The sequence below is a fragment of the Brachyistius frenatus genome, unplaced genomic scaffold (assembly GCF_029030835.1).
Source record: "Brachyistius frenatus isolate BFR_SWC_R1_liver_20210118 unplaced genomic scaffold, ASM2903083v1 Contig_320, whole genome shotgun sequence".
In the NCBI taxonomy this organism is placed as follows: domain Eukaryota; kingdom Metazoa; phylum Chordata; class Actinopteri; family Embiotocidae; genus Brachyistius; species Brachyistius frenatus.
The window spans coordinates 175,001-192,500 of record NW_027210919.1 but is presented as its reverse complement, the minus strand read 5'-3'; the positions used below and the strand labels follow the sequence as shown (position 1 = coordinate 192,500).

Here is a 17,500-nt window from a genome sequence, read left to right as displayed (position 1 = left end):
GTCTAAAATCAGTCTTAAACTAAGTCTAGTTTTGGACTTTAGTGGAGACACTCGGAGACGCCTCCTTCAGCTCAGCGTGAACACGAGATTCTGACGTCCCGACACGTTGAAGTCCTGAAACATGACTGACAGACGGACGGAGGGATCGCTAACCTACGAACTACCGACTCTTTCCTCTCATCTCACCACGACTCCGACGCTCTGCGTCCTTCTACAGTTTCACCCGTACGAGACGTCTTTCGTTATTTGTTTTGAATTTTACAAGATGAAACTGTCATTCGAGTCATAAGTTGAGACGATGAGCGACACGAGGAAGGACGACGTCGGCGGTCCGGTGAATCTGTAAATGACGCTGCTGTCGGGGGGGCGGAGCTAAAGGTCGCCCTCGGAGAAGCGGAGGTTACGTTGTTTTTCTGAAATACTTTCATGGTCACATGTTGGCTCTGTGGGTGCAGAGGTGGGCGGGGCTTCTAGTTTCAGCTGTAGATAATTGAACTTGTTGAAGTTGCACGGAAATCTGAATCGGGGGCATTCGGGTTGATTTGAATAAAATGTGTGAAACCAAATGTCGTATTTATTTATTGATCAGAGTTTTTTTGAGTCCAAAGAATCCACCTGACTGAACGGTAAGTCACGAAATTTATAGGATATTAAAACAACTGGAAAGGCTGCAAAGCTTACAAAGAAAACACAAACCGGTCGACAGCGAAGTTGAAAACATCTGGATCTCACAAATCGAATAAACTCAGATTTCATTTTGGATTAAAAAGCAGGTTTAGTTGCTTTAAATACTGTCAAAGTGTCCAAACACTGCGTCCACAGAGAAATACACAGCTCGTATTCAGCTGCTGTGCTGGTTGGACTTCCTGTAAGTTTGCGATGTCACAAATGGAGCCGACCTCTAGTGGCACTCGGTGGTATTGCATCTGAAGGCTCTTCTGCATCGGACTCGTTTTCTTCGAGCCAGAAGCTCCGTGATATTGATCTTTACCTCACGCAGAACAGATTTAAAGCTTTTCCAAATCAAAACTCTTGTTTTCTCTTTAAGGCTTCGCTGTACTTCTTGTTCCGTCCAATGTCGTAAAACAGATTTTTGCTCCGTGTCAGCGTGTCTGCCAGGGACAAAACGTTCTATTAATATTACACACTGTAAATGTTTTGTTTTGGTTTTTTAAGAGGAGCTGAAATCTTCCGCTCGAGGCTGAAAACCTTCTGTTCTGCTGCTGCGTATAAAACCTGCAGGAGGCGGAGATTTTCAAGATTTGTATTAAAAGTTCAAATAAGTTTGTTTGACTTGAAACTTTAATTTGACCTAAAGTGACTCCATCTCCACGGGAACAGAGTCAACGACTAAAATACTTATTAATAAGATTAGATTACACACATTACTGCTTATACTGTTTGAAATTTGAGATTTTATTCATTGCCTCAGAAAAGGAGCTTTTGGGTTCGAACCATAAACTGTATAAAAATGTACGTAGCCTCCGGCTCCATAGACTCCCATTCAACTTCTCTCATCAAATCCAAAGTGAATAAAATGTGTCCATCAGTTATCTCGGTGTTGTTAGCTAAAGTCACTCCTTCTTATTAGTTTTCTGGAGGTCCATCTGAAAATAATCCCTCATTCATTAGAAAAGAAGATTCAAAAAGACCAAACTAACCGAGTTAAAATCCTTTAATAGGATCCGTTCAGGAACGTCCGGTGGAGCCTGAAGGAGTCGGGAACTGCTGGTTTCGCACTCGAGGCAGCAGGACGTTAACGTTCAAACGTGACTCCCGTCTGCATGTTTTTAATGTTTGGCTCCGCCCCTCAAACTCACCGAACCAGGTCACGATGGAGACATTCTGCAAAATGCAAATCTCTGCAGCCTCTGGACGTTCTTATCGGGCAGGAAGATCAGCAGAGTGACGTTTCGAAGGCAAATGAGACGCACGGTCAGAATGGGAGTTTAATGTCACTTGTTTCTTCAGTGACGCAGAACAGATAAATTCACCCTCCCGAAACACAACTCGGTCACAGGAAACAGACGCTGGATCTCCTCCCGTCAGCTTTATTATTCATCAGGACATTTTGTGACAGCAGCTCTTATTCTTTATCTTTAAATTAACATTAGTAAGATTTTGCAGCTGGACGGATGTTTCGCCGTCAGTCGGCCGGATACTGCACGACTTAGGTTACAAATTAAAAGCCCTTGTTTCAAATTAAAAGCCCTTGTTTCAAATTAAAAGCCCTTCACCGTTTCACATTCGATCCAGCCATCAGACAGGTTTTGACAGTCTCGTTTTATTTTTACAAGCATCTATCCGTTCTTCCATTTCTTTCCACTAATCCGATCTAAGTAAAGTTTTTTTCTTTAAATAGTCCAAACAGACACAGAATGTTTTTTTTTAATAGAAAATGTAAACAAATATATTTTTTTTAAAAACCAGTATTTGTTTGTTTCTGTTTTATGAAATGCTCAGTTTGTAATGTTTGTATGAAATGCTCAGTTTTATGAATCATCTCAGCGGTTCTGCTAAACTGTAAAAATTAACATTAATAGGCTACAAGTAAAGTGAGATCATTTGGATTTCACAATAAAAGCCTAAAAATGTCCTCTCTGGGTACATTCAAATACATGGAGATCATATTTTGCTATGGTTCATTATTATACACTAGATCTATGTATATACATATTCTTAGAAATAAATTGAAACTAACGTTCTTGGTTTTACTTTAGCTGTCTGTTTTTCTGTCGGTGAAAACTGGAGGCGGGTTCGACTGCTTTTATTTTGAAAATTTGGCCCTGCATCTGCCCGGCTACGTTTATTTTGCTAACCTGACCGGAAGTGCATGACATTGTCTCATTGATTCCAGCTTGAGTCCTAAACCTCACGCTGAGTCTCTCCGCTGCTTTTCTCTCAGTGAAGCTTCATCACCGCCGGGGAGTCCGGATCAGGAAAGCGAACCGACCCGGAGCAGAGAGCGGCTCCCCCCCCCCCTACCTCCCCCTGCCTCACCCCGCGTCTCTCTGCGTACCTCTCCCCTCCAGACTTTGGAGACTTTTACGCGTCGGCGCAGCGCATTCTGGATTTTGCCCGATTTGGAGTCTCCAAACTTTTTAGCGGGGAAAAAAAAGTTGAGCCGAACAGAAAGAAAAGTTCCTGAGAGGGAGAATGATCCTGCGGGGGGGCCAGCTGCCGCTCCAGTGACCACATGTGAGTCCTCCAAAACATTTAATGTGCCAGATTTAATCTCATGATGATGATGATGGAGCTTCTTTTAGCGCCTGATTCATCTCCATTCAGGAGGGTCTTTACTTTCCAGCTGTTGGTTTCTTCTTTAAATCTGATTTCAACTTCTAAAATGCTTCACTGTGATTTTGAATGCGCGTGAAACTCCTTCCCGTTGCTCCGTTTTCAACCATCAAACTGCTGAATTGAACGAACATGGACAGAAGTCCCTGGTGGACATGAACCTCTTCGGAGCAGAGCGCGCGGGTCCTCTCCTCTCTCTACGCCCTGCGCGCGCTCACACCTCCTGTAATCGATCAGTTTTCTGATCGAACTTTTCACTTTGATCGATGATTAATGAGGAGAAATCAGAGCAACAGAAATGAAGCTTTCCTTGTTTGTTTTTGTACTTTTCCAGCTGCAGAGCTGAAGTGTCTTCTGGAAAAATGAACACAGAAAAAAAAAAGTTAAAAAAAAAAAAAATCCGTTTTCCATGATGCTGTTGGCTGCAGAGATTTAACTGAAGCTGCGTGTTTAGAGACAGAACAGAAGGAATATTAGAAAGTAAAATGATCTGATGAGCCTTTTTTATGAATTATTACAGAAACATCGCAAGTGAAGTTTAGAAACCATCAAATCCTAAACAACTTTTCTTTAATTAATAAACGAGCCACGTGTGTTTTTCAGCAGTTTAACTACAGTGTGGAAGTGAAAATCCTCCTTTTAGTATTTTATTTGAGTTAAATAACATCGTTATGTTAATTATTTTTATTATTAATTCATCTGTCAGGTATTTGATTTGATTAATCGATCAGTTATTTGCCAGTAAAACCACAAACTGACATGTTCAGATGTTTGTTTTCATGCAAAATATTCAGTTTACTCTCATTTAAAAACGGTTAGATTAACCTGCTGCTGATCAACCAATCAACCGATCGATTAATCAAATTAAAACTTTTACAATATTTATTGCAGTTAGTGCAGTTTAAATGTGCATGTTTCTGAGTTGTGGACGATGTAATATGTTATTATATCAATATGTCAATATGTTAATAAGTCAATATGTTAATATGTTATTATATCAATATGTCAATATGTTAATAAGTCAATATGTTAATATGTTATTATATCAATATGTTATTATATCAATATGTTAATATGTCAATATGTTATTATATCAATATGTCAATATGTTATTATATCAATGTTATTATATCAATATGTTATTATATCAATATGTTAATATATCAATATGTTATTATATCAATATATTATCATATCAATATGTTAATATATTAAAGTTATTATATCAATATGTTAATATATCAATATGTTAATATATCAATGTTATTATATCAATATGTTAATATATCAATATGTTATTATATCAATATATTATTATTTCAATATGTTAATATATCAATATGTTATTATTTCAATATGTTATTATTTCAATATGTTAATATATCAATATGTTATTATTTCATTATGTTAATATATCAATATGTTATTATTTCAATATGTTATTATTTCAATATATCAATATGTTATTATTTCAATATATCAATATGTTATTATTTCAATATGTTAATATATCAATATGTTATTATTTCAATATGTTATTATTTCAATATGTTAATATATCAATATGTTATTATTTCAATATGTTAATATATCAATATGTTATTATTTCAATATGTTAATATATCAATATGTTATTATTTCAATATGTTAATATATCAATATGTTATTATTTCAATATGTTATTATTTCAATATGTTAATATATCAATATGTTATTATTTCAATATGTTAACATGTTAATATGAAGAGCAGACGGAGTGTAAACATCCGTGTTGACATCACATGTTGCACGTTCGGTTCGGTTGTGGCTCTGAAGTGGTTTCTGATCTCCGGGCAGGTTGTTGGTCGGTAAACGGATATTTACAGGTTCAGTCTTCAGTCTTCCTCCAACTCTGAACAATTTCTGTTTTTTCCAGCGTTGGCTGAAGACGAACCACGTTTTGGTTCTGAAAGGACAAAACAGATATTTAAATACCAATAATTCACCACAAACGTCCCTGTAAGAGTAGAAAAGTGTCCTCCAGCATGTTAAACTGTTGAACCCCCCACCCCCCTACCCCCACCCCGTCCTGAAGTTGTTCTTATCGAGGTCCGACTTTATGAAAGGAGGTGTTGTTGAAGGTGCGGCCGCTCGCTGCCAGCTCTTACACAACCTGCTGCCGATACGCCGCAAAAACACGCCGCCGGTCACCGAAAGGTGGACGTGGTTCCTTTAAACAGAGACGGGAGGGAACAGGAAGTGTGTGTGGGGGGTGGCGGGAGGGGGGGGGGGGTACCTGCTCCTCAGGTGATCCCTGATACACAACGATGGTTTCCAGGAGGAAGTGATACAAAAACAAAGGCAGCCGCTCGACTCGTGAAGCAAAAACAAAGATATCAAGATGTCGAATAAGAGAGGGCGGAGTCAGAGGTGGAACACAAAGAACTGCATGATGGGGGATTTGTATGTTGTTTTGGGCTCAAGTGGGGCTGTAGTTATGGACGTAGTTAGCCTAGCTTAGCATAAACACTGGAATCACAAAAAAAAAGACGTCCAACGAGTTCTTTGTTGAACTTTAACATCCAGGAACCGAAACGAACTATCACAAGAAGCTATCGTAGCGCATTAGCTTGCTTAGCGTGCTAACTAGCCAGCTAGCTGGGTGAGTTTTTGTGTATTTGTGAGTGACAGATGCTTGAGGTTATTCAACTACTTTAAGCTCTTTAAGGGTCTCGTTGACGGCAACAAAGTCACTGAGAATTACTACGAACTTTGCAGCTCTGCGCACCGTTTTAGCTTCTTTAAGCTGCTTGTTGTGGTTTTGCGGCTCAGCGCTGAACAGCTGATCGACGCAATGGAGCATTCAGGGAGCTGGTGGAGACCAAAACAGAGCTCAAAGGAGAGCGGTTGTTAGACGGAAACAACAACACATCATGTGCTCCGCCCCCTGGTGGCCACTTTGCAACTTTAAAATCATCTTTGTGCCTCTGAGACTCCAGTAGTTGGAGTCCATTGTTCTGTTTGAGTGTTTCAGAGGGTGGAGACGAGCCGCTTCGTGTAAATACGTCTTCACATAATCGTCAGATTTACGGTGTGCGACGGGAACTTGGCTGTGGGTCTGAAACCAGACGTCCGCCGACGTCGAGAGATTCTTCGGATTCTGCGGAGACACTCGGGCGCTGCCACGAAAATTTAAGAGCCCCGGATCTGTCCGCCCTCAGAGACCAGACAACAGAACCGGAGGACGAGGTTTCAGCATCACGCCGACGCAGCAGAATAAATACGCAGAGAAATCATGAATCTCTGAGATTAAGATCAGCAGCGAAACAAAGTGCTCCTCAGAGACAAATGATTCTTCTAGTTCTGTTCGGGCAAACAAGTGATTATCGTTAGATCGAATTAAATCTGTCCATCGCAGTTTAACGAGGTCCAGGAGACGTTTCCACATCTGCTGTATCGGTCCAACCGGCCGTCCATAAAGTCACGTAATAACAACACATAGTAACTATTTCATTTGAGAAATATTTGTCTGTAAAGTATCTGTCAATTGTGACGGGACACAAACCGTCCTGCGTGGAAAGGTAAAGGAGGTTCAACTAGATTCTTCAAGAAAAACAACGGAATTAAAAATCAACGTCCTTCCAGAAAAAATTAAAAACGTAGTTTTTGATCTCTTTCGGTCGTCAGTTCAGTGATCGTACGCCGTCTCTTTAAGGCCTACACATCGTAACGCACACGTCGTAACGCACACATCGTAACGCACACGTCGTAACGCACACATCGTAACGCACACGTCGTAACGCACACGTCGTAACGCACACATCGTAACGCACACGTACGTCGTAACGCACACGTCGTAACGCACACATCGTAACGCACACGTCGTAACGCACACGTACGTCGTAACGCACACAACGTAACACATCGTAACGCACACATCGTAACACACACGTCATAACACACACGTCATAACACACACGTCGTAACGCACACGTCGTAACGCACACATCGTAACGCACACATCGTAACGCACACGTACGTCGTAACGCACACATCGTAACGCACACGTCGTAACGCACACATCGTAACGCACACGTTGTAATGCACACGTACGTCGTAACGCACACAACGTAACACATCGTAACACACACATCGTAACACACACGTCATAACACACACGTCGTAACGCACACGTCGTAACGCACACATCGTAACACACACATCGTAACACACATGTCGTAACGCACACAACGTAACACATCGTAACACACACGTCGTAACGCACACGTCGTAACGCACACGTCGTAACGCACACAATGTAACGCACACAACGTAACACATCGTAACGCACACGTCGTAATGCACACAACGTAACGCACATGTCGTAACGCACACGTCGTAACACACACATCGTAACGCACACATCGTAACACACACATCGTAACGCACACGTCGTAACGCACACGTCGTAACGCACACGTCGTAACGCACACGTCGTAACGCACACAATGTAACGCACACAACGTAACACATCGTAACGCACACGTCGTAACGCACACGTCGTAACGCACACGTCGTAACGCACACAACGTAACGCACACAACGTAACGCACATGTCGTAACACACGTCGTAACGCACACGTTGTAACGCACACAACATAACGCACACAACGTAACGCACACGTCGTAACGCACACAACGTAACGCACACGTACGTCGTAACGCACACATCGTAACGCACACGTCGTAACGCACACAATGTAACGCACACAACGTAACGCACACGTCGTAACGCACACAACGTAACGCACACGTCGTAATGCACACAACGTAACGCACACAACGTAACGCACACGTCGTAACGCACACGTCGTTACGCACACGTCGTAACACACACGTCGTAAAGCACACGTCGTAACGCACACAACGTAACGCACACGTCGTAACGCACACAACGTAACGCACACAACGTAACGCACATGTCGTAACACACGTCGTAACGCACACGTCGTAACGCACACAACATAACGCACACAACGTAACGCACACGTCGTAACGCACACAACGTAACGCACACGTCGTAACGCACACAACGTAACGCACACAACGTAACGCACACAACGTAACGCACACGTCGTAACGCACACGTCGTAACGCACACGTCGTAACGCACACAATGTAACGCACACAACGTAACGCACACGTCGTAACGCACACAACGTAACGCACACGTCGTAATGCACACAACGTAACGCACACGTCGTAACGCACACGTCGTAACGCACACGTCGTAACACACACGTCGTAACGCACACGTCGTAACGCACACAACGTAACGCACACGTCGTAACGCACACGTCGTAACGCACACGTTGTAATTCGAAGCAGGACGGTGTTGCAGCTGCTTTCCTTACTCGGCGTTTTTAGCTGATTTAAAACTAAAGAGTTTATTGAACCTCTGAAGACGGACGTGAGAGTGAAAGTTTCTTCCTCTGACAGAGAATCTGTCCGCCGTGGTGTCAAACCCTCCATAAAATGTCTGACACCCCCCCCTCCCCCCCCCATCAACCTCCCCCGCCGCATGAATCGCCGCCTTTATGCGCTCGTGTCCGCGGCCTCGGCTCCTGACCTCGCTTCGCTTGTCGTTGACGGAGGCGGAAAACAAGGAAACAAGGAGACAAGGAAACAAAATGCACGAGTTGACAAAGAGGCGAGTTTTCTTTAATGTCAGGAGCCGCATGAATTTTCTGCAGTGGACACGACGAAATTAAAACCGAGCTCTGTTCTGTCCACGTTAAATATTTATGACGCTCACGCTGCGTTTCTCTACATCACAAGTTCACTACCAAAAGTTTTAATTAAAAGTTCAGAGACTTTCTCGTCTCTTCGTACCTTCTTCACCTTCTGATGTTTTCATTTCACTCCGACACACGTTCAATAATTCATCTGCGGAGACGGTGAATGTGTTTGAAAAGAAAAGTCATTCATTAGAAAAGAAGATTCAAGAAGACCTGTTTTTGGGGGCGTGTCTGTTTGATTGACAGGCCTGTGGTGCAGTCAGGTTACAGCTATCGGTGGGCGGGACGTAGTATCGTCAGGTTTCCAATCAGATCGGTCAGATCCACCGCTGGCTCCTCCCCCAGCTCGTCCAAATATGGTCACTTCCTGTTCTATACCACTCCGAAATAGCAAAGATGGAGAGGGACAGTGATTTGATTGGCTGTCTGGGGGAACACACGGTACTGGAAAAAAAAAAGCGCTCCCCCTTTAAATCTGCTTATTTTCAGCAGCAGTTTGGTTGGCGAGGCGTTCAATGACCTGTCCGACGTTTCATGTTCTTTACCAGTTTCCTCCCTCTGCTTCTTTCAGGGAGTCCTGTACAGGAGGAGGAGGAGGAGGAGGAAGGTGGGGGCTCCGTCAGGTCGTCCCCGTCCTCCTGCTGTGGACGATTCTGACCAGACATGGTAGGAAACACCAGCAGGTGGACGTTGGTCTTCGTTTGCTCTCACAGCTGTCGACGAGTCGGCGGTTTCATTTTTCCTGAAACTTGAAATGGACCAAAAATACAAATCTTCGTATCCGCCTCGATCCGTAAAATGAACAGTAAAAAGAAAAAGGAGGCGATTTGGAACAAGTACACTTCTTGTTAGATTACACACACACACACACACACACACACACACACACACACACACACACACACACACACACACACACACACACACACTGCGGGCTGTCAGAGCTACAAACGACCCGCCGACAGACGATCTGAATGTTTCCTGGATGATAAACAGCTGTGAGAGCAACGAAAACCAAACTGTCAAAATAAAAGACCTTCGGACCAATCAGACGTCCCCGTTTCAGTCTGATGTCTCAGTCATTGTAATTCATGTTTGACGTTTTTGTTGCCTTCATTCATGTCCTCCATGTTGTTTTCCCGCTCTGTTTCCCACGTTGCATCTCTGCCTGCGTTTGGTTTTTCAAACTAACAGCGTTTTCATGCATCTTCTTTGGTCCCTCATACTTTCCTGCCTCGGCGTCTTCGTGTTTTCCATCTGCTTTATTCTCTAATCGCTGCTTTTATTTTGAAAATCACGCTGCCACGCTTCGATCCATTTTGTCAGAACTTCATCGTCTCACATCCACGAGCAGCTTTTCCCCGAACGGTTGTGTGACCGCCGTGTTTACACGCCAGTTCTTCCGGATCGCCGTCGGGTTGAACGTGTGTGTGTGAAGCATCGTCTGTTGCCGTGGCAACAACCTTTGTGTTCTATCAGAATCAGAGTTATTAGACAAATTCATTCAAAGGCTTCATGACAGCTGACTGGTTTTAAACTGGTTTTTGATGTTTTTGGATTTGGTCTGAACTGGTTTCAGTCCCAGTTTTGCTTCGAGATAAACTTTGGACTCTATTCTTTAGCGTTAGCGGAGGGGGAGGTGTCCACATGTCCACATGTCCATATGTCCATATGTCCGTATGTCCATATTCGATTCATTCTTCCGTTAACTGATCCGTCATTTGTGCGTTTGCTTGTTTCTCCGTCTGCACTGGAGTTTTTTTTCTTCAGTTCTCTGAATCTCCTCGTAGAGCACGGATCCCCGTCCACGCGTTTCTGATTGGCTGCAGAGGTGTAGCCGGGCGACGCCCACAAACTGCTCGGGTTCAGATCTGCTGGTTTCATGTCAACAGGAAGTGTGTTGGAAGCAGAGCATCTTCTCACGCATTCGTTGCAATTCGTTTTCTTGTTTGTTCTAACTTTTGTTCTTCCGAGTAGAAACACGTTGGTATCGATGGCGAGTTGCGCACTGATTTTTTATTTTTTTTTATCAATATTAATCAGCAGGTAATTATTCCATCTATATTTCACATTTCGGAGACGCTAGTAGAAATTATTCTGCGGTTGCCGTGACGACGCCTGAACAGGACACACGGCCGCATCGGGTCGGCTCGGAAAGTTTACAAGGAGCAAAAAGCTGCCAAGAAATTCAGAAAAAAAATAAAAGCTCATCGAGATTCATGAGAACAAGTTCAGTTCTGCTGAACTGAAGTAGAGCATGACCACACACACACACCACACACACACACACACACACACACACACACACACACACACACACACACACACACACACACACACACACACACACAGAGAAATGTAATATTCAGTGTTTCATTAAAGTTTTAAGGTTTTGACAGGAGCTGCCTTCCTCCCAACGTTATCCCGACAAAAGTATGTGGACGCCGGGTGAAAACTTCGGGCTCACGGTCGGTGCCGGACGAGGTGGAGGTCAGTTTCTTCCACGTTAAAAACGTTGGAGGAGACGCGTCCACACACACTTCTGCTCGTATCGGGTTTTTTCTGAGGTCCTGAGAAGAAAAGACGCCGACGGCAGACGGACCTTTTGACTGTTGATATTTTCCACATCGATTCACAACGCCGATCATTAAGTTGAAAAATTAAAATTCTTAAGTGAAAAGGAGAGACAGATGGTGGAGAGAGGACGAGGAGGGAGGAGAGTGTGTGTGTGTGTGTGTGTGTGTGTGTGTGTGTGTGTGTGTGTGTGTGTGTGTGTGTGTGTGTGTGTGTGTGTGTGTGTGTGTGTGTGTGTGTGTGTGCTGTGGTTTAGTACTGCTGGGAACTTTACGAGTGTGTGTGAACCGCTCGGTTTGGCCTGAGGCTGCTGGTAGGGGATGGAAAATACATTAAACACACACACACACACACACACACACACACACACACACACACACACACACACACACACACACACACACACACACACACACACACACACGGAGAGGTTGGCGGTGGATGCCGTGTTCCCGGTGACACGCGTGTGCGCCGGTGACCGGGAGATGAAGTGCCGGTCCGAGCAGTTGGAGAGTCTCGGAGACGTTTGAGCTGAACGACGTCGAAAAAGTTCACGGAAAGTTCACAAACTGCAACTTTTAACGGCCCAAAAACAAACAAAAAAACCCACCTGATTTAAATGCGACGCATCGCTGCCAGCAGTCCTCTGAGCTGGTTTACTACAAAATAACCAAACTCAAGTTCACAAACAACAACAAAAACAACAACCTGCTGACAAAGCTAATAAAAAAAACAGCTGATTTAGCTAAAAAAACCCAGCTAAACTTAAGTTGACGAACAGCTGATGACGTTAACAATCCTCAGCGTGAGGAACACAAATGTCCCAGAATGAATGATTTTTACCTCAGAGTTATTGATGCTGAGATTTTGACCCGTTTTCGGTCCAAACAGGAAACTTGTTCTGGTGGCGACCCGCCGACGAGCTCCGATCGGATTCCTCGTTTTGGGCGTAGCGCTCTTATAATGAAATATCATCTATCAGCAGCCATAATTCATAACTCCCTAAGCTCATCCTTTAACAAGACTCCTACTTAATCTTAATTATGGTTTATTTGGGATTCCAGACGACGAGGAATCAGTGTAAACCTCAACAATTTTCCACAAGAGCTTTTTAATCCAACGGGATGAAGACTGCGTTCAGACGTCGAACCAGATCACGCAGAGAAAAGAAGAAACAACACAGAATATGAAAACCGAATTAGAAGATTTTGTTGGGTTCGGGTCGTGTTCGTGTGTTTTCACGTGACGTTCGGTCGTTTTCGTGGTCGTGTATCTGGAAGTTTGGAAGCTTCGGTCTCTCTGAGGGAGATTTTTTTTTCCTTTCAGGTTTTCGGAGAGCGACTGTCATCAGCTGATGATTAAAAATCACGTCTGAGGCGCCTCATTCTCACGATGAAGTGATGTTTTATGCGGTCCCAGCGGTCCTCTTCTTCCTCCTCCTCTTCCTCTTCCTCCTCCTCCTCCTCCTCCTCCTCCTCCTCCTCCTCCAGAGACTCGGTCCATACGGGCGTGTTCTGGTTCTGAGGACCATCCGGACCGCTGGACAAAACGCACACAAAATATCTGGTTACAGAAATGAGATGATTTCACTTAAATGTTTCGTCACGCACAAACAAGGCATCGCTCTGTCCTCGATGCCCCCCTCCCCCCTCCCAAACCACCCCTCTCCTCCCAAACCACCCCCCCTCCTCCTCCTCCTCCTCCTCCCCTCAGATGCCACTCTCGATTATCTCCTAGTGACAGACGAGAGGACGAGGAGAGGGCGGAGCAGAAACACCTGGAGGAGTGAGTCAGCACTCACCTGCAGCGAGAAAGACTCGTTTCATCTCTAATTATTGAGCTGGATCTTAATATAAATGTCACGGTGTTGCGTTCAGGTGCACCGAAGCGTTAGTGATGTCACCATGGAAACCTGAAACTGACGCAGAGAAACGTCCGATTTTTGGGGAACAGAACATGTTGAACACGCCTGCTTTACAGCCAAGTGTTCCTGAGCCTGTGCAGTAATTTCCGCTGATTCTTGAAAATGTTCTGTTCCCCAAAAATCGGACATTTCTCTGCTCCGGTTTCAGGTTTCACGGTGAAACCACGAATGTTATCGTACCCGCGGTCACGTCAACGTGAGGAACTCGGAGATGTTGATCAGGAGACTTCCGTCTCTACAAACTACTTCAGCCAACGACATGACGGCCGTGAGAGGAGAGACGTTCTGGTAGCTGCAATAGAAACCTTCATCAGGTGATCCTCACACCAGTTTTGCTTCGAGCTTGAGTTGATCTGGTTTCTGTCGTGCAGTCGGATCATGACGAGTCTAATACTGGTGTAAAAACCTGCAGCTAGTTTTATCTCTTAGAAAATACCCCCGACGAGCATCTTGAAGAAACCGTTGAGGTTTTTGTCTTCGTCACGTAAGAGCTCCTCGAATCTTTCACAAACCTCCAAGATCCGACGGCTTCGGCGTTCTTTACGTTTCGGAGGCGGTTGCACCTTTATTTGGTCGCGGCGGCGGATGAAACCGCCGGCGGGAAGGGAAGGAGAGGAAAAGCAAAGAGGAAGGATCGGGAAAGAAAGCAGCGCAGTGATAACAACAAAGAGGAATGAGAAGAGAGGAATGTAAGAGGTGAAAAGAGAGAAGGGCAGGTTGATGGAAGCCGACTAATCTGCAGGATTAGTGTCGGGGAAAAGACTGAGGAGGCCGAGGCGAGTGTTTGCAGAAGAATATAAGTTGAAGTATCAGTGAAACGCCAGCAGCACATCAACAGATGAAGGTTTTACAGATATGATCAAAAAAAAGAAAAAAAAAAAAAAAGGGACAAAGTTTCCGTATTTTAAAAACTTTTTTGTAGCTTTTCCCTCCTCGGCTTTTGTTTCCTGGCACGTCTTTATCGCACTTCCTTATTTCAGGGGTCAGATGAAAGGTTGCTCGTGTTTTTTGTAAGAGCGGTTTGACCTTTGTACTCCTACTTACTGTGTTTGCAGAATATAATCCCACTGTTTGACTCGTTGGAAGTTTTCTGCCGATAAAAGCAGCCGCAAATCCTTCAAACTCCGACTGTAAAATGTAGATATGAGGCCGCAGACTGGAGGTTCAAATGTTCGTAGTCTCGAGGTCTGGATTCTCGTTACCGCTGGTCAACGTGGTCGGCACGGGAAGTACCATCGAACGTCCGGACACCCTGTTTGCATCGAGGGCGGACCAATCATCAAGCAGTGGGCGTGGCTAAATACGATGACGTTGATGTCAAGCGTTTATTTCTTTAACTATAGTTCCAATGATTGCGGAAATGGTTGAGTTAAATGAAGTGATGTCGTTGGAGCAAGAATTGAAGTCCGAGAAATCTGAACGGTCGTTTACCGACATGGTGTCAGACTCACGTTGGGGGAGGAGCTCCGTTGTTTGTAGATTGGTTGGTTTCACCCACATACTGTTTCTAAAAGAGTTCGTAGCTTCAGGTCTGTAAAAGGGTTCTGATCCAGAAGTGTCTTCAGCTGCAATACCAGCGAGTGCCACTAGAGGTCGGCTCCAAAAAGCCTCCGGCTCCATAGACTCCCATTCAACTTCTCTCATCAAATCCAAAGTGAATAAAATGTGTCCATCAGTTCTCTCGGTGTTGTTAGCTAAAGTCACTCCTTCTTCTTAGTTTTCTGGAGGTCCATCTGAAAATAATCCCTCATTCATCAGAAAAGAAGATTCAAGAAGACCTGTTTTTGGGGGCGTGTCTGTTTGATTGACAGGCCTGTGGTGCAGTCAGGTTACAGCTATCGGTGGGCGGGACGTAGTATCGTCAGGTTTCCGATCAGATCGGTCAGATCCACCGCTGGCTCCTCCCCCAGCTCGTCCAAATATGATCACTTCCTGCTCCAAACCGCTCCGAACTAACAAGATGGTGACGGACAGAATCTGAACTGGAGGATTCATAACGTTCACAAACCGACGTGGTGACGTCACGGCTGGTTGCTGGTTGGTTTCAGCATACAACGTACATTATGTGGTGGTCAGTGCTGATTGGTTAAAGGTTGTCTCAGTAGATTTAAGATTTGCCGGAGGTCGACTCTCGGTAGGATGCAACAACTGGAAATAATCCTCAATTTAAAGTGGTCAGACCGAACTGTGTGCTCTAACCTGCAACCAACTGCTGCTTTGTTTCTCTGAACTCCAACCAGGAGTTGGATGTCGCCGTGTCGGGACTTTACAGGTTATTGTTGTTCTTCTCTGCTGAAAGAGTTGAAACCCAACAAGCTGGGTCGGTACCAAACAAGCCGAGCGGAGTGCTAATTAAATTAATCTGTGCCCACTTCGTCCGAGGTTTGTGTCTGGAAATCGGCCCTGAAATGAATAAAAAACCTTCTCTCCTTTTTGGATGATTGCTTGCTTCTCTTCAGAAGCCGCAGAGCCAGAACGGCAGCCAGCCTCCACTTCTCCCACATCAACGGCGGGGGGGGAACAAAAGGCCTTTTGTCTGCCGTCTCCGTCACAAGCAGTAAATGAACAGTAGTTTGGGTTGTAGTCCGACAGAGAGCCGTGCCCACGAGTCCACGAGTCGCTGCTCCTCCGTGTTCGTTGTGGGAAAACCGCTGCAGGAAGCGGCGGCGGCTTCACGTCATCGGCGTTTCTGCAGCTTCTGCCGGACGACGTGTGCAGGACGGGACGGGGCGGCATCCCAACCGACCCGCGGGAATCTGGAAGCGCAGCTCGGCAGAAGCTCGGATTTCCAAACAAACCGTCACGTCGTTGTTATTCTCAGTCAACCGTTCAAATGTTTAGACGCCGAAAACAGTTGGTTCCCCTTCGTTGTGAAACTTCGTAACCCTTTAAAGGCTGGATGAGACGGCCGGAGGTCACCGAGCTCGTGAATACGTCTAAAACGGTTTCAGTTTATTGCCACTTGTCTGTCGTTCCCTCGCTCGTTTCTAAACATCACAAAACGCTTCGCTTCTTCCATTTTGTAAAACAAAGTTAGTGAATCAGTTCAGCGAATCGCTTCGGTTTCCATCGAGCGAAGTGTCAGACATGTCGATATGTGTCCCTTCTAAGCCCCACCCCCCCTGAAAACCAGGAAGTATTTCACCTCCCCGCGGCCCGAAGCCCTGAAGAGACACACGGAGCTTGAACTGAACTTTTTCAGTTTGTGTCGGTTGTTGAAGTGAACGGTGATTTTGTTGAGGTTATTTTGTCGCTACGGTAACGACGGCCACCTCGAGGCGTACTTACAGCCACGCGACAAACTCGTTTGTTTCCCCGGAGACGTGTTTCTTCTGGTAGTTGAAGTCGTGTCGGAGAGCTTCGGAGACGTTCGCAGCAACGATCCAATTTTTTTTCTCTTTGAAAACAAACGTTTGAAAACGAGAGCGGTCGGTCGTCTTTAAGCGTCGGAGGAACATTTGTATTTTGATAATTCATATTTAAGTAAGGAGGTTTTGGTTTTCACATCATCTTTTGGTTAAGTTTGTAATTTAGACTCATCATCAGCTAAAATAAATAATAAATGTAGATAATGATCACGAATGTATTGATTAGTTGCATCACGTCGAAAACACCTTTATTTACTGTAAACTGCAGCTCTGCTGTGTGTGATTATAAAAGATGGACTGAGAGGCGTCTGTCAGAACACACACACACACACACACACACACACACACACACACACACACACACACACACACACACACACACACACACACACACACACACATGTCTTTCTGTAGCTGTGAGGACACTCCCTGTTCTGACCTTAAATCTGATTCTGACCATAAAACCAAGTCTTTACTCTCAGGAGTTATTTTCTTTTTTAACACATTCAGATCGAGGTCTGAACCGATCAAATTCAAGTTAAATCCACTTAAATACCCTT

The 17,500-nt window shown here is 44.6% G+C and overlaps 1 protein-coding gene across 2 annotated transcripts in view; it reads left to right on the top strand.

The window, feature by feature from the left end:
* The first annotated feature begins 2,876 nt into the window (after positions 1-2,876).
* The window catches only part of adgrg6 (adhesion G protein-coupled receptor G6), a 65,364-nt gene continuing 50,740 nt past the window's right edge, over positions 2,877-17,500 (top strand). For both annotated transcript variants that reach the window (XM_069723201.1, XM_069723200.1), the window contains exons 1-2: positions 2,877-3,198; positions 9,646-9,740. In XM_069723201.1, the coding sequence (XP_069579302.1) occupies positions 3,197-3,198; positions 9,646-9,740 (97 nt within the window). In that variant the 5' untranslated portion in view covers positions 2,877-3,196. The remainder of the gene's footprint in view (positions 3,199-9,645; positions 9,741-17,500) is intronic.